The sequence below is a fragment of the Balaenoptera borealis genome (genome assembly GCF_965194805.1).
Source record: "Balaenoptera borealis genome assembly, chromosome: 20".
Lineage (NCBI taxonomy): Eukaryota > Metazoa > Chordata > Mammalia > Artiodactyla > Balaenopteridae > Balaenoptera > Balaenoptera borealis.
The window spans coordinates 20,339,182-20,362,739 of record NC_138879.1 but is presented as its reverse complement, the minus strand read 5'-3'; the positions used below and the strand labels follow the sequence as shown (position 1 = coordinate 20,362,739).

The 23,558-nt window shown below is 48.9% G+C and overlaps 2 protein-coding genes and 1 long non-coding RNA gene across 7 annotated transcripts in view; 1 reads left to right on the top strand and 2 right to left on the bottom strand.

The window, feature by feature from the left end:
- The window catches only part of DNAJC7 (DnaJ heat shock protein family (Hsp40) member C7), a 30,559-nt gene extending 14,009 nt beyond the window's left edge, over window positions 1–16,550 (top strand). For all 4 annotated transcript variants that reach the window (XM_082371420.1, XM_082371423.1, XM_082371421.1 and 1 more), the window contains 11 exons: window positions 169–282; window positions 934–1,008; window positions 4,719–4,837; window positions 5,542–5,695; window positions 6,228–6,392; window positions 7,217–7,308; window positions 10,434–10,507; window positions 10,883–11,029; window positions 11,261–11,413; window positions 13,547–13,609; window positions 14,018–16,550. In XM_082371420.1, coding sequence (XP_082227546.1) covers window positions 169–282; window positions 934–1,008; window positions 4,719–4,837; window positions 5,542–5,695; window positions 6,228–6,392; window positions 7,217–7,308; window positions 10,434–10,507; window positions 10,883–11,029; window positions 11,261–11,413; window positions 13,547–13,609; window positions 14,018–14,055 — 1,194 coding nt within the window. In that variant the 3' untranslated portion in view covers window positions 14,056–16,550. The remainder of the gene's footprint in view (window positions 1–168; window positions 283–933; window positions 1,009–4,718; window positions 4,838–5,541; window positions 5,696–6,227; window positions 6,393–7,216; window positions 7,309–10,433; window positions 10,508–10,882; window positions 11,030–11,260; window positions 11,414–13,546; window positions 13,610–14,017) is intronic.
- The window catches only part of LOC309618132, a 155,347-nt gene that overhangs the window by 91,598 nt on the left and 40,191 nt on the right, over window positions 1–23,558 (bottom strand). The gene's annotated exons all lie outside the window — the stretch shown is intronic.
- CNP (2'',3''-cyclic nucleotide 3'' phosphodiesterase) lies at window positions 15,560–22,604 on the bottom strand. 2 transcript variants are annotated; one of them, XM_082371426.1, is made up of 4 exons: window positions 22,426–22,604; window positions 20,476–21,145; window positions 18,320–18,459; window positions 15,560–17,085 (listed from the first exon to the last, which is right to left on the bottom strand). In XM_082371426.1, exons 1-4 carry the CDS (start codon window positions 22,426–22,428, stop codon window positions 16,636–16,638), a joined length of 1,263 nt encoding a protein of 420 aa, XP_082227552.1. In that variant the 5' UTR covers window positions 22,429–22,604; the 3' UTR covers window positions 15,560–16,635. The 2 variants fall into 2 exon arrangements, with proteins under 2 accessions (XP_082227552.1, XP_082227553.1); XM_082371427.1 differs by lacking the exon at window positions 22,426–22,604 and adding an exon at window positions 22,256–22,300.

Genomic DNA, 23,558 nt, shown 5'->3' with positions numbered 1-23,558 from the left:
AACCAAAAATATCTCTAACGTCACTGCATGTCCCATGGAGGGCAGAATCACCCCTGGTTGAGAACCACTGCTCCATCCCTTGTTGGTTTTGTGTGCCTGTCGCTGCTGTTGTTTTCTTTTGGCTTGGCCAGTCATGCTCCTTTTCTTCCCTCTTTGTGTTTCTTCTAGGGACATCTACGAGAGGGCAAATGCCACCTATCTCTAGGGAATGCCATGGCGGCACGTCGTAGTTTCCAGAGAGCCCTAGAACTGGATCACAAAAATGCTCAGGCACAACAGGAGGTATGGGTCTGATGCCGTCTGTATCAGAAGAAACAGCAGGGTGGTATATTTGGGAGGAGTAGTGACTTGAGAATCAGAACTGAGATCTTGTCTCACTTCTGCCCTCAGCCACACCTGGGTGACTGTGTGCAAGTCTCATAGTCTCTCTGAGCCTTAGCTTCCTTATCTGTAAAAGGAATTTTGAATACGATTTACAGCTTTGAAAATCTGTGAAATTTGGAGGGTTTCTGAGATAGCTGGGGGGATGGGCAGATGCGTCAAGGAACTGATTTGAGTGAGGTTAAAAAATTTGAATTCAGATCCTGATTAAATTGGTAACAGCTAAAAGATGTTTTAGTTCCATCTTCATATGTACCCAGTTTACTCCTGGATGCATTTAGTGAGAATCTCACTGAACCTCTGACAGTGCCTTTTATTTTATGTATGTCGTGTCATGGCTCCTTTGTTTCTGACCTTGAGTTCAAACTGAGGGTAAAGGTTGGGCCTTAACCTTTCTGTTAAGGAGTCTCGGCTACATCTTCACCAAATTGATTTGTGAAAAGTCTGTGGTTCTGATTTTCTTGAAATAAACTCATCACGTCCTTGTTGGTTTTTCTGGTTGTTGAATCTACAGCTTCATTAAAACTCTCTTATATGATTTTGCTGTTACAGTTCAAGAATGCTAGTGCAGTCATAGAATATGAGAAAATAGCAGAAACGGATTTTGAGAAGCGGGATTTTCGGAAGGTAAAGTACAACTGTGAGGAAGTCTCATCTACACTTTTCTCACAAAGTTCCGTGTGTGTGTGTGTGTGTGTGTGTGTGTGTGTGTGTGTGTGTGTGTGTGTTTGAGGTAATTAGAGGAGTAATATGGTACAAAAGATGTAGAATAGTAAATTATCACTTTAATTTGGCATTGACCTTTTCTTTCCCTGTTGTTGTTTTTTTTTTAAGACTTTTATTTACTGTTTTTAGAACAATTTTAGGTTCACAGCCAAATTGAGAGGGAAGTACAGAGATTTCCCATATATCCCCTGCCCCGCACATGCGTAGCCTCCCCCATTATCATTGTTCCCCAGAGGGGAATTCCAGAGGTACATTTTGTTACAACCAAGTTTTTGGCAATTATGAATAAAGCTGCCCTGGATATCTCTGTGCAGGTTTTTGTATGGATATAAGTTTCAGCTCTTTTGGGTTAATACCAAGAAGCACAGTTGCTGGATCCTATGGTAAAAGTATGTTATGTTTTGCAAGAAACTACCAAACTGTCTTCAGAAGTGACTGTATCATTCTGCATTCCCACCAGCAACGAATGGGCGTTTCTGTCGCTCCACATCATCAACATTAAAAAAATTTTTTTTGTTAAGGTGCTCATTTTCTTAATTATATTTCGCTTTATAATAAAAAGCAGTATGAGTTTGTTACTTGAGTTCGTCGTTCCTGTTTCTGATATCAGGTATGCTGGTTAGTAGAGGAAAAGCCAGTTGGAATTAAATATTAGGTTTGGATAACCCATTTTTATTAGAATAATGAGAGCTAGCTTTAACACCTGCTTTGTGTGATCTAGATGGAGCTATAAATAAAAAATAGAGGCCCCTTCTGCATTTTTGAATAGTGTACATAACCTGTCATCATACCTTTTTGATGTTAAGCCTTTCCACAGAAGCACACTACTGTCCTTTATGGAGCTGTGTGATAGTACATGAAAAATGTACATGCCAAAGGAATTGACCTATGTGAAACATGGGAAAGGTATCAAAGTTCCAGGTATCTTTCTAAGTCTTGTTTGTAGTGGTTATCTCTCATCTGAGTAGTTCCTGATTCCCTTCTTTAGATGGAACTTGGAAGTAGCTTTCACTAGAGTCTCAAAAGGAGAGGTAAGTGGCCCCCAAAAGGGTTAAAAACCACTGATCAGGATCAATTTTCAGGATCACTTAATATTGTATCATCCCAGGACTGGAGTTGTCACTTCATATGTGGGAATTTGCTCAGTGCTTTCTGTAACAGGTACTCAAATGCTTGACGAAAGGGTATAGTTAAGAATCATTAAGTCACAAACTGTGACGGTCTTTTATTTGGTAATATCTGGTTAGCTTATACAGAGTCCCAGCATTAACTTATTAGCGTCCCTCTTCTGTCCATTGGTTTTAATAACCACAGTGTCTTTGTAGTGCAGTTCATACTTCTTTTTGTTTTGTGTGTGTGTTTGGAAAGCAATTCTGCCTCGTGTCACATTTTTAGAGGTTTGCATAGGCAAAAAGCTTTGTCTCAAAAGGTGGTCTTTTGGGTTTCTTTTCTTTCTTGCCCACCCTGGAGCCAGAATCCCTAGTCTGTGACAGAATCCTCTGTTTGTGACATCCCAGCACCCCCACTGTAGTTCATGGTGATGTCACAAATGAAGAATTATGATCCTGGCAGGGGAAACAGATGAACTTGGAAGAAACAAAGATCTTCTTTGCCTGCAGCTGTCCATTGTCATGGGGAGATGGGGGTGGGAAGTGAAGCACTGAGGCTCCAACTGACACTCCCCACCATGAGCTGAACCATCTCCGTACAGAACGTCACAAAGGCAGCAGGTTGTGGCTGCTTATATTTTGACTGACTGCTCTCCTCCCAATTCTTTTTCTGTTTAAGGAGGGGAAATTAGCACCATGACTACCCTACTCAGTACCTGCATTTTCATATTGGCCTTAGAACATAAGCTGTGCTATTCAAGGAAAGGTGTCCCCACCACTGCTCTGTTGACACTGCGGAAAGCCTTCCCAGTGCAACAGCTCATGGTGTTTATCTACTTCCCTTTATTTTTAAATTTAAATATTTGAGTAGGTGCTATTCTTGGTTCAAAAGCTAGAAAGTATAAACAAATACTCAGTGATAAGTGCTCCCCCCAAACTTGTCTTCCATCTGCCTATTTCTCACCCTTTAGGGTAACCACTGTTCTTGTTATATTTACTGCCACAGTTTTGTTCTACATAAATAAACAAATACAAATACAGAATTTTTTTTTTTTTTTGGCCACGCCTCATGCCTTGTAGGATCTTAGTTCCCCGACCAGGGATTGAACCCTGGCCCCAGCAGTGAAAGCACCAAGTCCTAACCACTGGACCGCCGGGGAATTCCCAACAAATACAAAGATAGATTCTTAATTTTCTTTCTTTCTTTCTTTCTTTTTTTTTTTTGCATGAAAGGTAATAACGCTCTGCAAAGTTCTGTACTTCGTTTTTTTTGTTTTTTTGTTTTCCCACTTAATAGGCCTTGGAAGTCTTTCCATACTAGTATATGCAGAGCTGCTTCATTCTATTTTAGATCCACATAGTAGTGTTCTATTATATGAATGTCTACGTTGCCTAACCAGTCTCCTGTTGATGGAATTTGAGTTATTTCTGCTTCCAGTTTTCAGACTTCATCTCTTCCTGATCCCTATGACCAGATTCTTAGAGGGAATGGGTGTCCCTTAACTCCAGATTTCTCCATTGGGTCAGTTATTCTTGGAGGAGAATATGATTCAGGAAGGATTTCCCAGGAATAACAGATAAACCGAAGTGAAAGCTCAGAGAACAAACTCAGAAAAAATAGGAATATATGGAAGTCTTTGTGAAGCTGAAAGACTGAACTAATCTCAGCTCTGTGTGTGTGCGTGAGAGAGAGAGAGAGAAACTTTTTGGTTTGTGTAGCAATGTGTTAGGTATAGTTTAGGACTATTGAAAGCAAACTAATTATTGGATATTTCTGTACTAAAGTGGAAGTGGAAGAGTGGCCACCATGTGAGGCTCATGCCACAGGAAGGAGGGAACTGTGAGCAATTTCAGTAATATAGGGAGTAATGATTCTTTAGCAGGTTCTCTTTTTGGTATTCTTTGTCTTACTTAGTAGGCTAAGCATGATGAATTATGCAAAGTAGCAAATAATAGTCTTTCTACTAGAAGAATGTGAGTTTTGATCACAGTCACTATCGATATGATTCCCTGTGGAGGAGACACCTTAGCATGGTGATTAAGGTTATAGGCTCTCGAGTCTTCGTGTCTAAGATCAAATTCTGTTCCTATTTGGTCCAAGGTCCAAGCTTTGGTGACCTTGAACAAGTTACTTAATCTCTGTACTTTAGTTTTTTCATCAGTAAACTAAGGGTATTAATATTACCTGCTTCAGAAAATTGTTGTGGGCATTAAATGGGTTAATATATAAAGTACTCAGTAAATGTTTGCTGTCATCATTATCATCTGGATCAGCTGCTCTCCTCATTTCAGTGGTTTAATCAAATAAATTAGGGGTGTGTGTGTGTGTGTGTGTATATATATATATATATATATATATTTTTTTTTTTTTTTTTTTAAACAGGTATATTCTTAAACTCTGGTATTACTTCCCTTTGAATCTGTTGCCTGTGACCAAACTAAAGTCAAGACATTTCTGGAGTCCAGGATGAAGAACCTTATTTGCTTTCTTCTTCCCCATAGGTTGTTTTTTGCATGGACCGTGCCCTAGAATATGCCCCTGCCTGCCATCGCTTCAAAATCATCAAAGCAGAATGTTTAGCAATGCTGGGTCGTCATCCAGAAGCACAGTCTGTGGCCAGGTATGAAGTCAGGCCAGTTTTGTATTAAAATGCCAGATACCACTGGACGAATGCTGTCTGGCAGTTCTCTACAACAGGAGTTAACATATTGTCCTGTAGGTAGGCCAGCCAGGGTGATCAGACCTTCCTGGGACTTAAAGCCAAAAGTTAGACCGGGTATTATACGGAAAATCCAAAGGTATTTATATAGGAGTTCAGTAGGTACTTGAGCTATATGCGAAAGAACAGATGTGTGGATTTTTTTGTGTGTTTTTGTTTTTTTAAATGTCCTTTTCTTTCTACTCAAGGGGTTTGCAAACTCTAAAGGGCTGGATAGTAAATATTTTAGGCTTTGCAGGCCGTGTTGTCTCTGTTAACAATTCAACTCAGTCACTATAGTGTAAAAGCAGCCATAGATAATAGATAAACGAATGGTATGGCTGAGTTTCAATAAAACTTTATTTACAAAAACCAGCAGCAGATAGGATTTGGCCCTGTGGGCTGTATTTCCCAACCCCTGTTCTAATAAAGATTGTGAGACACAAGAAGTTATAAGGATAGATACAGGTGATTTATTTGGGGACAGGTTGGGAAGAGTGCTTGGGAATCTACCTTTGGATACTTTCCATATTAGACACATGGTCTAGAAGAAAACTGGCCAAATGATAGTAATGGTGGGGGAGATCCAAACCTCAGCTGAATGTGCCCCTTTCTGGCTCTTGCAGTGACATTTTACGAATGGATTCCACCAATGCCGATGCTCTATATGTACGAGGTCTTTGCCTTTATTATGAAGATTGTATTGAGAAGGCGGTTCAGTTTTTTGTCCAAGCTCTCCGGATGGCTCCTGACCATGAGAAGGCCTGCGTCGCTTGCAGAGTAAGTTCTAGGCACCAGATCTGGGTAGGAAAGAAAGCTTTCTTTTTGCGCCTTTAAGAGAGTTAAGGTGGAAGGTTTTAGAATCACAGGCAATGTGATAGCACTTCTTCCCTCCTTGCCAGGATGCTTGATCCTTTCATGAGAAATTATTTCAGGACTACTTTTATTTGCCTAAAGGTAAATGTGATCTATAGGGTCAGATCCTTTTAATATCTAAGTGTGTTTTTTCTTTTTTTGTTCCTTCAGTGAAGAAAAGATAGTAATGCTTATCCTGGGGAGTGGAGGTAAACCCTGGGTAACACAGGTCTCATTGGTATTCTTTTATAAATCTTGGTTTCCCCTGTCCACTCTGTAGGAAGCACCAATGAGCAACAAATAACCCAGGTGGTGGGGTTGGGCAGGGTGGAGGGCCATGTGATGCTAAACCACTGGGATCTAAGAAATTGAAAATAGACTCTGGCCTCTCTGTGCAGTGGCCTCTCAGACGAGGCTTTCTGGATGTGAACTGACCTCCCCTTGCTTTTCTCTGTAGAATGCCAAAGCACTTAAAGCAAAGAAAGAAGATGGGAATAAAGCATTTAAAGAAGGAAATTACAAGCTAGCATATGAACTGTACACAGAAGCCCTGGGGATAGACCCCAATAATATAAAAACAAATGCTAAACTCTACTGTAATCGGGGTACGGTTAATTCCAAGGTAAGCACTTGGTCTGGGGCTTGGGGCCTATGGAGATATTTTTAAGGGCCAACAAAGAGGTCTTGGGAAATTTGCCCAATGAGGGTAAGCCAGATGAGAAAAGGTTGATATTTCAGCTTGTTAGGAACTTCCTTCTGAGAGGCAAGCTTTTTTTTTTTCTGTGGAATTTAGGGGCACTTGAGGGACAGTTTGGAAGGATATTCCCACCTGTTCTTCAAGTTTCTTTCTTCCAGTAAAAGAATGGCTAGAGGCTTTGGGACAATTTTTAAAGCAAGTATTGCTTCTTTTTGCCTAAGCAAGTGATTATTTCTTTCTTAGGAGTGATTTGGAGGAAATTCGAGTATGAGGCAGGCTTAGTTTTTTTCTCCAGTATAACTGATGGTCACCATGCTCAGTTGAAAATGTCCTAAGTTCTGTCCCACACAACCGTCAGAAACAAGAATAGGCTCCTTGCTCTTGCAGAACCCTAGTAGTTTAGAAATCACAGTAATTCTGATCCCTCCAGTTGGCCTCTGGAAGAATAGGAGGCAAGAACCACCCTTACTCTTTCCATGTCTTGGTTGGGCACTAACCTGGAATGGTAGAGGTGGTTTATCCTTGCAGATAAGTGTGCTTTGCTTCCATCATTTAGAAAGAAACCAATTTTGAATTTGGTGTCCTTAGCCCTCTGACATACTGGCTTTCCAGTGACCAAGAATGAGTGTGGCGGTTAGGGGGCCAGCATGACTGATCGATCCTCTTAGAATTTTGAAGCCATGCCCACAGCTTCTGGGCTCCCTCAGTCGCCCAAGATGTGAAGTATGACTGCTCTCTTTTTCCTGAAGCTTAGGAAACTAGATGATGCAATAGAAGACTGCACAAATGCAGTGAAGCTTGATGACACTTATATAAAAGCCTACTTGAGAAGAGCTCAGTGGTAAGTTCCTCTGGTGGATGGGGGGAAGAGGGAGTTGCTGCTGGCCTGCCAGGGGAATTGCATTATGGATGATGAAGCAGACCCAGGGATGTTGTGAGGTCATTTGGTCCTTCCCCCTGCCTCTAGGTGGGATTGTTCCAGCCCTAGACTATCTTTATAGACCTCCAGCGGAGGAGATTGCACAAGCTCCCTCAGTCTCCCATGCCAGTGTCTTACGCCCCTCACGGTCAGTAAGTTTCCTCTGATGCCTGACCCAAATTCCTTTTGTTAAAGTTTAAATCCATTTCCTTTGGAGATTTTATTTTGTGTTGTATACTTTTGCTCTAACTTGGCATAGTACTTGGTGCTTGGCACACAGTAGGTGCTCACTCAATTAATGTTTTGTTGAATGAATGTATGGTGCTTGGAAGAGGAGGAATAAGGTATCTCTTGTGATAGTTGAGAGTTGTGCCTATCCTGTATGTTCTGGGTTAGGGAAGACAGTCTTTTGATAGGAAGGGATTTAATCTGGCTCAGCCTCCCAGCAGTATATGGAAGCCCCTTTTGAAATATCCTTGTCTGACTAGGTGATTTATGAGGCAGGATATACCTGCCTAGATCTAGTGCTCAGATATGCCTTCAGAGTCAGGTTGCTCCCCAGCATACTTGTTCATCTTATTCTTGAACCCACTAGACTCTTTTCTCCGGACAGGAACGTGAGCAGGGGCTAGGAGAGACCTCTCCCCAAAATCCGTCTTTTCTTTTTTCAGGTTAATTTCCCAGCCAGAGAAGAATGTCCTGTCTTTAAAGTTCCTAAAGGAAGACCTATTTGTTGTATACCAGTCCTCCAACACCCATCCCATTCCTTGTCATGAAATGGCATAGCCAAAGAACAGGTGCTGTTACTGCTATCTGATGAGCCCATAGTTCTTCAAGCTTCCCAGTCTCACCAGTGGTGCAGAGCATGGGCTACTTCCCATTTAGTTTTCCCAAAATTATCCGTGTTTGTAAAAAATAGGAAAACTCCTGTGTGTAGTGCTTTTTTTTTTTTTTTAAGTGAATTTCTAAGTAGATGACTAAATCTGTCCAACAAACATACACGGAATTATATTACAGATTCTGTGAGACCAACTGTCAGTCATATCATCTTTTCAAACCACTTGCAGACACACATGGAAGCTTTGGAAGATGAAAGCATACCCTTTGACCCAGCTCAAGACACATTTTATCAGACACAAAATGCTATATACATGTTTACTGCAGTGTTATTGTGAAAGCATAAGAGGAGAATCTCACCTAGATGTCTAGTGGGAAGGGGGTGGCTGGATACATAATACTGTATCAACTCAGTGGAACACTTTGTAGTGTTTGAACAGGGTTGGGAAGAGAACAGAAAATTCTGGATTTGTTAGGAGGGTAATGGGATGAAGGATTTTATTTTTCATACGTGCAATAAATAAAAATCAGGAATTGCTTTGATCAGATAGCTCCTTATCTCTGTGGTAGAAACAGAACTGTTCTCTGAGTGGCTCTGCCATGAGATCCTGCCGCAGAGGACAGCGGGCACTGTTGGGCACAGTCGGCTGAGGGCTTGGCAGCAGTCCCCTTGGGCAGCTGGGACTGACAAGAAGTACTGGAGACTAGCTCAGGCTGGAGCCTTACGAGAGGCCTGACTGTTGCCCCAGTCCGCCTCAATCCACCCCTACAGGTGGGGAGAGGCCAGATCTTTGCTACATTTCCCATGATGGGCTGGAGTTTTCCATTTGCCCTAAAGCTCTACTTTTCTACTTTTTCTTCAACTTAAAAAAAAAAAATATTTTAATGTAAGGATGTCCTTGAATTAAAAAAAAAAAGTGTGAAGTAAAAATGCAAATCACTAATATAAGTTTATTTAGTACATTATGTAAGGGCCTGGTAAGTCCATCAGGGTAACTTGTTTGTCACATCATTTCTATACCCAGAGCTGTCAGTTATTAATTTTCTGTTACTTCAGTTTATATTATTATACTCCATCCTGCAAATGGGTTCTCTGTGCTCCTAGTAGCATTTGTACCTTGCGTCTGTGAGGCATTGGTTTTGTCACCATTTTTTAAAAGTCATTAATAAATATGTGGCCAGAAAATCAGAGATGCCTAAGATGTTGGGCTTCTCTTTTGCCAGCCACAGCGGTAATGCTCCCCCTGCTCTGGCCTCTAAGCCTGGTGGGGCTCTGTGATGTTTGCAGAGATCGGCTTGTGTGGCAGCAGTGTAGTAAATTGAACCTCTTTGTGCAGTGGCTAGCTGTACAGCGTGGTCACTTCCCACTCCCCAGCTGATGGTGACTGTCTGGAAGTGCTACCAGAGTCTGTTTAATCGGTAGGCCAGTCTTGGAGCCAGTGATATTATCAGGAAAATGCGACAGGCTGATCGCCAGACCTTTCAAGTGTCTCTTCCACAGAAGTAAAGTGGCATTTCACTTTACTTCTGTGGAAGAGACACTTAAAAGGTCTGGCGATCAGCCTGTCAAGCTTGTTTCCTCCCATTTTGGGCCAGGGGCCCTCCATTCTTCTGTGCTATTGAAATAGAAGCAAGCCTGTGTTTACAGTCTCCTTTTCTATCTCACCTACATCTCTCAGATTGATTAGTCTTAATGGAAGCATTTGCCAGCAGCCACCACCTTGAACTTGATCCTTCTAGTGGCTGACGAATCCCACATCTACTCTGGATTGGAGCTGGCCCTGCATGTTTATGGCACTCTGTGTTTCCAAGCTCTTCCATATCCATTGATCTCACTTGATAGTTTTTCTCCTGTGTTTCAGTCCCAAGTAATTAAGTAGGTACCTTCACATTTCTCTCTCCTGAGGTGATCCAGATGCCTCTCGGTGGCTCTGAGTGAAATCAGAAGGAACACTCTGCCCTTGGTTGCTGTCTGCTCAGAGCAGAATATCACTTTGCTGGTTAGGTGCAAGTCACGTGAGACCTCTCTCTCTCTTTTTCTTGAGGAATTGGTAGTTCATTTTTCTTATGGCTAGCTTAAGGACTCCTGTTTCATGAAGCATCTCAACCAAAAGTGTGTGTCTCTTGCTTGAGCCATGCCTCTTCCCCTAGAGTGATACTGAAGGCCATTGCTATTTATGTCACTGTACTGCCCTGTATTTCCTTCTCAGTTACATGGACACAGAACAGTATGAAGAAGCAGTACGGGACTATGAAAAAGTATATCAGACGGAGAAAACAAAAGGTAAAGGAGTTTGAGAGCATGTTTCTCAGGGAACTGTGTGGTCTGACTTGTAGGTCCTAAAACTGGACATAGGAGTAGTTTGATTCAGGGATGAACCTGGAGCTTATTTGAAGAAGTGAGCAGAGACCCCGAGAGTGGGACAAGGCACCTGTTTTCTGGTCCCCAGTCCTCCCTGTCACTTTCACTTCCTTTTCTGTGTGATGAGGCCAATGTGAAGAACATACCCAGGAGTAGATTTTTTTAATCTCCAGAAGAAAACACTGTAAAAACCCCTGGTATGGTTAATGAGGCTTCTGCCTCCAGGGCATCTGGGCGGGGCCTGGTAGGGGAAGCCAGAATCAGGCTCATCCGTTGACTCCAGATGTCTTCCTCCAGAACACAAACAGCTCCTAAAAAATGCACAGCTGGAACTGAAGAAGAGTAAGAGGAAAGATTACTACAAGATTCTTGGAGTAGACAAGAATGCCTCTGAGGACGAGATCAAGAAAGCTTATCGGAAACGGGCCTTGATGCACCATCCAGGTAGAGCGGGTGGGGAGGGGGCTCAGTGGGAGGAGCAGGCTAGGCCGGCGCTGCCAAGCTCAGTCCAGCACGGAAGCCTCAGAGCGGCTCCTCAGCTGGAATACGGTGTTGCTCAGTTCCATACCCTCCGAATTTGGGAAGTACCAGATTCTAAAATCAGGCATAATGTGGTCTTTCTCTTAAACTTTGTTTTCTTGAGGCTCTGAGTTCTTCCCATACTCCTCCCTTTAGATCGGCACAGTGGAGCCAGTGCTGAAGTTCAGAAGGAGGAGGAGAAAAAGTTCAAGGAAGTCGGAGAAGCTTTTACCATACTCTCTGATCCCAAGAAAAAGACTCGATACGACAGTGGACAAGACCTGGATGAAGAGGGCATGAATATGGGTGGTGAGTTGGGAGTTGGTTGGGGCAGCCTAGGATGAATCTGACAGCTACGGAACGTTAACATTTTTTCTAAAGACACTCCAGAGGGAGAGTCTTATGTAATCGGCCAGTGACGCTCCGCAATTTGTAAAGTGCACTCTGATGAGTACCTGTAATGTGTGAGGTACTCTGATGGGTGTGGAAAATAACAAAGGTGAATCAAACAGATTCCCTGACGTCCGGGAACCCCCAGTCCAGGGGTTTGCAAACTCTGGCCCATAGGCCAAGTCTGACCCCTGGTCTAATAGACATGGAGTCCAGCGAGGGCAATAAAGTATAGCAGGTGTCAAGGGTGCAGAGTGGGTGCCGAGGAGGTCAGCACTAGCAAGGGAAGGCTTGGATGTGCAGAAAAGCATAGCACCTTGTGGGAGCTACCAGGGGCTCAGCTAGGAGGATAGAGGGTGCTCGAGGCACAGGGGGGTGAGAGCTGCACAGAAGCTGGGTCAGACCTCAGCAGGCCTTAGAGGCTACAGGAAAGAATGTGGGCTTTTCCTTTTGGCTGGAAGTTCTTTCTTCCCCCACTGCAAAGTGTTTGCTGACTGATATTTATGCGTCTCACACATTCCTGTAAGCCCTCACAGACTTCAGTTTCCGCAAAAGACTTAGAATGAAGTAAAGCGCAGCCGTGAGCATCATTGCTCACTGTGAGCTTAGCTGGAGATAAAAGAAGCCCTGAACTATGCACAGTTCTCAGACCACTGCCTCTGATGCCAACCCTTTCTCTTCCACTGAGAAAATCTATTGGAATTTAAAATAAGGTTGATGATGCTATACAGATAGTTCTGACCTTGCCAGTTCGGTGGGGGTGGTGTGTGTATGTGTGTGTTTTATAAAACCTATATTCAGGTGTGTGTGTGTGTGTTTTATAAAACCTAGGTTTGGACTTCCCTGGCGGTCCAGTGGTTGGGACTCTGCGCTTCCGCTGTAGGGGGCATGGTTTTGATGCTGCGAGGTGCAGCCCCCCCCAAAAAAACCCTAGGTTTACCAATAATAAACATTGCTCTGCCCAGCAGTTGAGAAGAATTGTAGGCAGTCGAAAGCTATTGAAGGGATATAAGTCGGGGAGCCATGGACCTGATTTAGGCTCTGGAGATATATTTGTGATGGCACTGAGGCGAGCTGGTTTGGAAAGGGTGAGGAGGAGGGAAGACACAATCACTAGGAGAGAATCGGAGGGTACAATCGGGAGACAGTGTGAGAATCAACAGGAGTGGCTGTGGAACGTGTTGGGAGAGGCAGAGGACTAAGTCAAGAGTGGCTTTGGCACAGCTGACCTGATGGGGCTATTCCCTTAGCTGGGGGACCCAGGAAGGTGAGCAGATACACAGGCAAAGAAAAATTTACTTTTGGACACAATGTGCCTGTGGGTGGGATTGGCTGGTGGAGATAAATCCTGTGCAGCTTAGGGAGTTAGGCAGACTGGGGACGTGAGACCTGCTGTGGCCTGGTGAAGAAAGCACGGCACTAGAGGCACACAGGAGTTGGCAGTGTTGTTTTGTTGCTTTCACTGGCCACGTGATCTTGGGCAAGTTACTTGAGCTTCTGCTTAGGTTTTGTTGAGTATAAATTGGTACTCAATGATATAATGTATGCAAAGTACCCAGCACCGTGATTGGCACCTGGTAGGTGCTTAGTAGACTATAGCTTTTTTTCTGGCATACAGTGTAGACAGAGTATGGCATCAAACACATGCAGTAAATCATAGGTCTCATTCTTATATACAGTCTTAGTAGCACTTAAGTGATACATTTTGGCCTTTTCAGTAGCAGCCCCAGACTTATAGGGAGACAGTGCGGAGAAAGTCTTATGTAGTAAAGCGCAAAGGGCATTTCCAGTTCTTGAGAAGGCCCAGTGAAGTGGGTTGAGGCAAAAGCTTTCCTTTGGGACCATGCTTGGAAGAAGGGAACACATCCCAGGAGTGGGATCAAGTAGTGGGATCACCTCTCGTTGGTGAAGTTTGGGGAAAGGAGGCAAGTGATATTATCTGGGAAAGCTTTGGAGACCCATTAGAGAATGGGTCTCTCTTAAGTTCCTCTTCAGACACTTCTAATTTTTTCACCTTTTTGTGCCTTCTCTGCTTCTCAATTTGCTCCGCAGATTTTGATGCAAACAATATCTTCAAGGCATTCTTTGGCGGTCCTGGGGGCTTCAGCTTTGAAGGTGGGTGTGCCTGAGTTCCCAGACCACAAACCGACACAAGGACTCCCCAGTTAGGCAGCACTAGGGGCCCAACAGTGGAGGCAGCAGAATTCTCGTCCAGCAGGACATCTGCACCCTCGGGTGCTGCTGAGGATGGAGGAGGGGTTTGCGGGCACACCTGCACAGGGTCAGGGAGACGTCTCTAAGCTCCCTAGTACCGGAGCTTGTCTGCAAGAGTGAAGGTGTTAGAACTACGCACATACAACCTGCTTGCATGCTCCCTCCTACACCCCAAGGCCCAGCCTGTTTGATACCCTTAGAGGTTTTTCTGTTTGAAGTAGCCCTTAAAGACTCTCCATAATCAGGGCAAACTGATCTTCCCCCAGAAAACTCACAGAGCCAGCTAACAAGCTTTTCTTTTCCCTACAGCATCTGGTCCAGGGAATTTCTTTTTTCAATTTGGCTAATGAAAGGAAACCACCCGGAGCCCAGAAAATGCAGACTTGCTCAGTTTAACCTCGAATGTGGACACAGTTCACCTCCTCCCTTCATTATGATCCACGTACTTAGAGCAGTTTCATTTTCTCAGCTGGATACCCGGTGTCTGTGTGAGTGGGGTGAAGGAAAGGGAGCCAGCGCCGAAGACTGCGGGTAGGGGAGGGAGGTAGGGGGTGGACAGGGCAGCTTGTGAATTTTTGTTTTACTGTTTAACTTTATTAAAAAAAAAAAAATTAAGAGAATAAAATGTTTTGACCCTTTCTGGCACTTTGCTCTGGCAGCCGCTTTGTGTCACTCCAGAGTCAGTGGGCCAGAGCTGAGCCCCCAGCACAGAGCTGATGCCCACGTGGACTTTATGCTCAGCAAGCCACCCCTCGAGGGGTGGGGGCACCTGGGGGCAGGTGGGGTGCTGGCTGCCCCCAAATCAGTTTAGCACGGAGTGCTGGGCAGGCCCTGGGGACGCTACCGTGCCCAGCCTGATGCCAGTCACGGGGCAGCCAATTCAGAGAACACATTTTACGGTAGGGCCACCAGAAGTCACTAGAAGCTGCGTGTGTCCAAAGTGGGTGCCAGGTGTCAGGCTGGGCTAACTCATAGGCTTACATGGGCTCTCAGAGTTCCCACTGCTTGAGGGAGATGGTGACAAGGACAAAATCCTGCCTTCTTGACCCTCAGATCCTTTCCAAGTGGGACAGGCAGCTCCTGGGCGCAGGGATCTGGGCGCTGACATCAGCTCACTCAGCTGGAAATACCACTCTTAGCAAACGCCCCTTGCCTTCTCCACTGGTGTCCCTTCCTGTATGGGAGCAAGCTGGGGGAAGGAGGCAGTGGTATATGTCATGCTGTTCAGGTCAAGCTTTGTGTTTGTGGTGAATAATCTCAGTTTCAGGCAGACACACTTGAAGCTTTGGCTGAAGCTCAGATTTTTGGTGCTTTGGTAAGTAGAGATGGCTGGGTAAAGACCTTGGCCCAAATAGCTATGTCTCTTCCATCTGAGCCTCTGCCCCTTTCTTTCCAGTCTTCCCCCTTTAGTGCCAAGGCCGCGGTGAAATGCTGACTGCGTTAGGCCTGGGAAGTTCCCATGTAGCCATCCAGGCCCCTGTTGGCTTGGAAGAGTCAGCTCTTCCCTTGTGTTTGAAGTGGCACTGATCTGAAGGTGGCCTTCCCTAGAGAACGCAGGCACACCTGCGGGCCTGTGCCCAGTTGCTGGGGGGTGGCAGCTCTGTGCTCCACGTCCCTCACACCGGCCAAGTCCCGCCTGTGTGCATCCAAGACCAGCCTCTCTCCCTTCTGCCTCCTCATGAAAGCCAACACTGTTCCACTGCCCAGCCTCGCCACAGCTGTGCTCAGCCCGCAGAGGGGAGACAGGACCGATGGCCCCAAGCTGGGGGACAAAGGCAGTCCTAATGCACCCTGCCCTTGCCCCAGGGAAGACTGAGCTGGGCATAGAGGGTGAGAGAGACTGCACGCAGCTAGGATTAACACGATTTATTTCATTATCAGTCTTACAAGTTGCTGAGGTTGGGCAAAGCCAGGATAGTAACTAAAATCCCGGGCACTTCTGTCAAGTGACAACCCGATTAGCAAGGCCCTGTTACTGAGCAGAGGGCAGCGGAGGGCACCCCAGGAACCACAGCACCTGCAGCAATGTTAAAAGCCCCTTCCCAGAGGCACCGGGTGGGGCTTGGCGCGTAACAGCTGGGGGCCACTCCATTGGCTCTTGGTACCCACTGACCCCCTTTAGCGGAGGCACAGAGGCCTCCGGAGGCACCAAGGAGGCAAGATGGGCTGGGCAGACAGCAAGATTGGAGCTTTCCCACCGAGGCGCTGTCTCTGGCCCTGATCTCCCCATCCACACGGCAGAACTATGCCCCTGGAAGGATGGCAGCCCACCCGCTTCCTGGGGTGAGCCCTGTAGCCGGCCTGGGATGTGGCTGCTGCTTACTCTCTTTTCTTCCCTCGTATCAAACTGTTACCTAGTTACAGTGTGAGGAGGAGGGGACGGGCACTTAGGACCAAAGGTGGAAGGTAAAAACCTCTTTTCTACCCCGGTAAATAGGCCCAGGCTTCCTGGGGCTACACTGATTAAGAAATGGGATCAAAGCCCAGGGATCATCCCGTCTCAAATCCACCACTAGTCTTCTGTGGCCGTGGTGACCACCCCGCGAATACGAGCAGCGCTGGGGTGTCCGTCCCCACTAGCCGGCCCTGTGTGGGGCAGTGGGCCTAGGGGCCCAGCAACTGTAAGCGGGTCTTGGGGTTGTGGCTCCGGTCCAGGCCCAACTCGGCCCAGCCTCATCAGCTTTGGTCTGGGTTCCTGAATGGCGCCTACTCACCCCCTTGTGTTGAGAGCTTGAGCGTTAGAGGGGAAGGGGGTGGGCAGGAAAAAAGAGCAGTTATTTTACAAGTTTTTTAAAAGTTACAAGAAGGTTAACTTTGAGTAAAAAAAAAAAAAAAAAAGAAATCTTAAACCAAAAATCAAGCAGAGGGATGCTTCCCTCTCCTCCCCATTCCCTTGTAAAGAGCGGGGGCCCGTGGCCCGGGAACACTCAGATGATGGTGCAGGACTGAAAGGCGCCACCCTTGCGGCCGCCCCGTGTGGGCACAGCCTTGCCCTTCCCGTAGTACCCCGTGAAGATGGCCCTGACCTCCATCTTCTTGGCCAGGTTCAGCATCCAGCGCCCACTGCCCAAGGAGTAGAGCTTGCCCCGGCTGAGCTCACCCACCTCCTCGCCGCGGTTACCCCCCTTCTCCTGCTTCACAATCTCTAGCAGGTCAACACCCGTCTGCACGGCCTCCACGTCACCCGCGCAGCCCAGGGTGATGTGCGCGCGGCTGCCCCGCGACAGGCTGTCAGAGGGGGACAGCTTGTCCACGTCGTTCGGCCACAAGGCCAGCTCCTGCTCGCTCAGCTCTACCCGGGCTCCCGTCGTCTTGGGTGTCACAAAGAGGGCAGAGATGGTCAGCGTGAAGGCCTTGCAGTAGGATTTCTTCACCACCTATGGAGAGAGGACAGAGGACTGAGCTGGAGGTGGCGGCATCGAGAGAGGGACAGTGAGTGCCACCGAGCAGAGCCCACAGACATCCACATCCGTGGCCATGTGCTCGGAGGATGTCTTTCCACTGACACTGTCCAGGCTGCTTGAAAAAATGAAGGTGCCAGAGAGGCAGGAGAGAGCAGGCGTGAGACGCAAGGCTTCCTGAGCTCAGGCCAGGCTCCCCACCCACTAGCTTCAGGGCTCATTCACCTGTAAGAGAGAGCTGAGGCTAGAACCTTCCTCAGCGTGAGGACTAAAGAAGAGCCTGGCAAGGGCTGTTGTCGTTACTACTCGACTCACCCTGTAAAAGCACCCTGGTATCCAGGCATTATCCTGGCGGGTGGGGTGAGGTCAGAAATAAAGGACTTTGATCAAAATCTACTCCATACACTTTGGCTTACATTATATCTGATTCTCTGAAAAAGCCCATCTCTCCAATTTTGACCATAAAATCTTCCCTATTTTGCTCACAACCCCTGGTCCTAACAGTGTCTAGTGCATAACAGGTGCTTAATAAACATTGCTAAATGAATGAACAGTTAGAGATGGGAGTGAAAGTGCTGTGTTCATTCATGCAGCTGTGGTAGGTGCTAGGGATACAAGGTGAACCACACTGTAAATAGTGCTGCCCTCAGGGAGCTTCCATTCGTGTGGGAGGAGACCAATGAATAAACAAGTAAAATGGCTGCCTTAACCTAGGCAGAGAAGTGGGGGAGCTGGCAGAGGGTCAGGGACGGCCTTGCTGTGAAGGAAACCTCAAGGAGGCTGGAGTCGGCCACGCCCGGTGGTTAAGGATCCCATGTCAGAGGCTGTGGGCGGGAGACTCGGGCTGTGTGGCAGGGACGGGGCTGGTACCCCTAAGCCAATAAGCCTCCCTATCGACACTCCCCACTTCAGAGCACAGCCAGGCCTCAGACTGGGGGTAAGGGACTTCTAGCCTTCGGAACTGAACACAGGCTCAGGGGCCAGAGCAGGAGCTGCTGCCGACCAGCACTCCCTGCGCATCTGCAGAAGGAACGGGCTCTGGTGGGCAGGCCCTGGGGGGCACTAGACAGGCTGCCGGCGAGCTGGGGACGGAGCCGCCTCTTTTCCTGAGAGGCTGTCTGGTTTGTGGTCCCTGCCTTGAGCCGGTACCCTTCTCCGGAAGACCCTGCCCTCTCCCCACCTCAGCCAGGTGTCCCCGAGGAGCACTCACATCCTGCTGGGCGTACTCGTCGGCCCCAGCGGCCTTCCCATAGTCACAGAACTTGGTTGTACAGTGCAGCGCGCCCGGGGGTCTCTTCCCAAAGTAGCTGACCAGTTCAATCTTCTCCCTGGGCTCATCCCCAGAGACAACTGAAGGGGGAGAGAGTGGGGCAGTCAGGGCGGGAGAGCAGGGGCACTGCGACATCTATCACCAAGACCATGGGAGACCCAGAGGAAAAAAATCGGACATTAAGTATACATTTGCAATCCACTATAACTGAGCAATCCACTACCATTCGTTAGTTGGTCAAATTAATAGCAACTTTGGAGCTATGAAAAGGTGTTGATATAAGTTCCCTGCTTTACGTTCTACAGATTTTTACGTCTCTTACCCAGACGTGAAAACTAAGGCACTTGTAACCCAGGGGTAGGTGGCATATGCCAAGGGAATCTGAACTTCACTAGCTACACATCTGAAAAGAGGGAAGCAGGTCATGAAAAATGGGGTAGAAAGAAAAAAGAGGTTGGGAACTGTGTGGTATATGGGAAGGAGCCAGAAACAGCATAATTAACATCCAGCCCACTTCCAAGCCTGTGGACCTGGGGCAAGTGATTGACCCTAATCTGTCAATCAAATACAACTGGGGGTGACCACACATCCCAGTTTTCCCAAGACCACCTAGGTAATTATTAGTCATGCCCCATTTCACTCAGGGGCCACTTGAACAAGAAGTTACCTGGACACTGTAGTAATAGGTAGCTTACAGCCTCGTTTGGTGGAAGAAAGCCTATAACGGGCCTGGTGCAGGAAGGGTCTTGGGAGATAACAGGATGACATTATGTGGCTGGTAGTTTCGATGAGACTTGGGGTATCTGATTTCAGTCTCTAGACTCTAAGCCTTGTGGCTAGCTTCAGAGTCACTAGGCTTTTCCTGTTTACCCCCAGGGTTGAATCCCTGTGAAGGAGGTCGCTCACCCTCCACAGGGGAGGGAGACCTCTACTCTGAGGGCAGGCCTTGTTTGTGGCCCATTACATTTCTCCTGCTGTGTCCTGGGCAGAAGGATCCCAGTTTTTAATGGTAAAAGCAGCCTCAAGAGGCAATCTCCAGGGCAGAACCAGCTCTAACTAGGAGCCCTGCCTTGGGAGCTTCTCTGTCACGCGATTCACAGGTACAGGGCTCACGCCTGGCTGGTGCAGGCACCACAGTTCCCCGGTTTCCCAGCATTGGAATTTTAGGAGCTGAGGTAAGAGTTCTCTGAGAACTTATACCGGCACAAATTACCTCTGACAACGCAAAGAAACACGGTGGGGATATTTCAAGTATGAAGATAGCCTAAAATCAGGGGGAACTAGGAATGAGTTAAAGGAAGAACAGATGATTAGTGGGAATGGGTGACATATTCCCCAATGGGCCACTGGAGAAGGAGGGCCAACAGGGTCCTTCCCTATCCCAAACCTCCCCTCTCGATGGAGCAAACAGCCCCTGCAGGAGCGAACCCTGGTCCAACCCAATAAGGGGAGGCCCCTCTAGAGGCAACAGAGTCGAGCTCTCACTACAGCTTTGGGCAAACCCTGCAACCCTTCTGGGCATTTTCCCATCTGCAAAAACGAGGGGCTAGACTACGGAGACTGTACTCTGGAGCTGTGGGATGCCACAGGAGGTGCACTGGATAGCTCAAGGACTGGGAACCATCGCCAGTGGAGTCACAATAGTCCGAGTTGTAATTTTTCTGCAGCTTAGGGTTGCATGGCATATTCTATTCTAGAAAATAGTTCTGCTGCTAAAAATGAGTTTGAAAACATCGGACCAGATTCTCCCTCCAAGGTTTTACGAAATGTTGATGTACTTCCTGCTATGGCAGTAAGTAATTTGTTTTTCCCACCTCTGAGACGGGGTCAGTGGCCTAGATCCAGGCTGGGAGAGCGCAGATGGGGAGCCGAGGGCAGGAGGAAGGGTGCGGTGAGAGGCAAGGTGCCTGGCAAACGCCTCTCCCATAACCCACGGGGCGTCCACCACCCAAAGCGGCCTCTGCCGGTACCAGGTGAGCCCCCTGCCTCCCCCAGTGCTTTGAGAACAATGGTCCCGTGCACGCAGCACGCCGTGCCCAGCAAGAGGGGCTTACGAATAAGGCTAACTGCCCCCACCCGCCCACCCCGCCACCTACAGTGTCGCAGCTCCCTCTTGAAGGCCTTGTGGTTGCCCAGCTCCTCGAGGAAGGCCTGGCCGGCTTTGCGGAGGCCCTCGGAACTCTTCTTGGTCAGGAACCAGCCGAAGTAGAGCGGCAGGAAGTCCTTCTCCAGCCCAGGCTTCAGCTTCTTCAGATCGTCGGCCGACAGCTGCCACTGGTTCTTCTCCTTGAGCTGGGCACAGTCCAGCCGCCACGCCGTCTTGGGCTCCACCAGCACCACCTGGTACTGGTACTGGTCGGCCATCTCAAAGAGTTGTTCCAGCCGCTCCCGCTCGTGGTTGGTGTCATCGAGCACGAGGACCCGGACATCCCGGCGGCAGTAAGCAGCCAGGTCCTCGTCCAGCTGCTTGTACTCCTCGGTGAAGGCCCCCCGGGCACCGGGGGTGATCTTGTAGGTGTCGGCGGACACCATCTTGGTGCCATCCCGGTACCTGTCCACGATGACCCGGGCCAGCGTGGACTTGCCGCTCCCGGGCAGGCCGCGCAGGATGAAGAGCGTCTTGCACTCCTGCAGTGTGGCCACCGTCTCCTCGTCCTGCAGGAAGGGAAACTGCAGCTCTGGCTTGTCCTTGGCCCCTGAGGATGACATTTTGCGGAAGAAGATCTTGGGCAGGAACGTTTGGCTCTTTCGGGAGAAGCCTCTATTCTGTGTGAGGAGGGGAAGACAGACATCAGCCAGGTCACTCGGGGCCACCCCGCCAGCTTCGCCTCCTTGTGTCTGGCCTCATTCTAACCGGGAACCCCAGCTGGCTCAGGTGCTACGGCCCTGATTGACAGGCACCCCTGGTGCCTTGGGCACCCTCCCGAGCCGTGGGTTGCTGGACCGTCTCTCCTCGGTCCTTGAGACCCGAAGGCTTCTGGCTTTGCAGGATGGAGAGGGATGCTTGTCTGAGCGGTCCTAAACTCTTTCCTCTAGTGCGAACCGTAGCCTCAAGGATTAGCCTCAAGGATCGCCCACTGCTGCCACCTCGAAAGGAAAACGGTGCTGGAAGTGCGTGCAGGGGAGGGCCTGAAGCCTGCATTTCTAGGAGTGAACCCTAACTTTATATTCCTGGCACTTATTAAGGATGACCTCTTTGGAGGTGGGGGGCTCTATGTCTGGGCAAAGCCACAGCGGCCGTGGCCCTGAGGGCACAGAGCAGGGTGAGGGTGGAGAAGGGTCACCCAAAGACCGCCTCCCTTCCCCCAACAATGCCAGCGACAGATAATACTCTCTTGTCTGGGATGGGGGGACAATGGTCCCACAGAAGGGCTGGCGGGGGGCAGGGCAGGAGAGCGCTAGACAAAGGGCTTCATTCAGCACGCCTGCCACCTCCTCCTCCTCTGCCCTGGGCCCCCCACAAAGTCGTGGTCTTTGTGCCTGCCCCAGGACTGGGCGGTTCAGGGCACCTGCGTCCAGGGTCTCGCTCTGCTCACCCCTCGCTGTGTGTCAGCAGCACCTCTCTGAGCCACTTGTTTTCCTGCCTGCTAAAAGCCACAGGTGACAATCAATAGTTTTTACTGTACAGCGCCTTCTCCTCTAAACCGGGAGGCCCCACCTCCCGCCAGCACCCTGAGTGCTCAGCTGGCGTACATTTATCTCAGACAAGGCCCTGGGCAGGGGAGGGCGCTGAACGCCAGCCCGGCGCGGGCCCAGCGCACGCTACCCAGGCCCACCCGCCAGCCGGGTCTGCTCCGGGGCAGCACCTTCTGCGGAGCGGTTCCCTTCCTCCTCCAGCGCCGTCCCCACTCCCCACTCTCCCAGCACCACCCCTACCTCAGGCCTGTACCCGACAGCCAAGAAAGCCCCGACTCAACTCCGGAACCTCGGGTCCTCATTTGCATGCCACTTCCTCTCCCAAATTCCCCAATACTCCAGTTTTCCATTATGGTGCCACCCCGGCCCGGTCCGCTTGCTCCCCTCCCGGCCTTCCCGCGCCCGCTCACCATGATGAGGAGGGGGCGCCGCCGTCTCAGCACCAGCTCTCCGGGGCCGCCCGCCTGCGCGGAAGGACACGGAGTATAGCGGTGACGCGACCCTACTGGGGGCCGCCTTACATAGCCCGGGGGCGGAGCGCGCGCGGGCGGGCGCCGGGTGGGCCGAGCCCGGCCCCCTTTGCGCAGGCGCGGCGAGTCGAAACCCGAAACTGACTCGGCGCTGGGGCGGGGCAGCCGTGCTGCCGGCCGCCAGCCCGCACTCCCGCCGCATGGGGCACCCGGGCTTCGAGGCACCTGTGCGGCGGCGGAGGCTGGGGGGGTGGGGAGCGGAGGGCTTGTGCGGCCTCTTCTTGTACAAGGTAATGATGAACTCCTTGAAGAGGCAGGCAGTCACCCCTCCCGGGTCCCGCGCCGAGATTCGGTTGAGGCGAGGGAGGGAGGGTCGTGCAAGTACAAGGTCGAATCCTGTCTTTATTTTAAATTTTGATATTTTACTCATCATCGGGTTTTGCATTAATTTTTTTTTTTTACAGTATTGCGTTAAAATACTTTCTCTTCCTTATTGAGTTTTTTGGCCCTACGTTCCTTAAAAGCTGCATCTGAAATGCCTCACTTGCCTCCCCCTAGTCCGGCAGGTCCCAGCCTCTGCCCCAACCAACCACAGCCGTTTCAGGAATTATGGAGCCGGGACTAGGATGGCAGTGGCCAAAGGGATAGATGAATCATGTAATGAAATCCTAACTCCGTCCTCAGCTGCTCAGCCACGCCCTCTGTGAAACCACTGAAAGCTCGGTGGGTGGGTATTCAAAAGAGCTTCCTGTGCACCAGGTGCTGTGCTAAGCACCCATGTAATCTTTACACCAGTCACTGAGGCAGGTACTCGGTATACAGAGGAGGAGACAAGCTGGAGGAGCCTGGTTTACTTGACTGTACCGCCCGGCCCTGGGGTGGCACAGGTGGGTCCAGCCGCAGCTCCTACTCTCAGCTGCTCCCTGTTCTTGGGCAGACACCTTCCTTCTCCCTCTGGGCTCCTAGAGCTCCACCACTGCCAGCGTGCACTTCATTCTGTTTTCAAGGCTTAGGGGTTTACAAGTAGGTCTCCCTCACTGTGTGATGGCTGAGGCTGTCCCATCCTTATTTAT

Bases quoted from the DNA above. Each gene is read 5' to 3' on its own strand.
- CNP (XM_082371426.1), bottom strand. The intron at 18,460-20,475 runs GTAGGTGGCGGG...CTCCCCCTTCAG, and splicing joins CAAGAGGGAGCTGCGACACT to TTGTCTCTGGGGATGAGCCC. The intron at 17,086-18,319 runs GTGAGTGCTCCT...CTCTCTCCATAG, and splicing joins ACGAGTACGCCCAGCAGGAT to GTGGTGAAGAAATCCTACTG.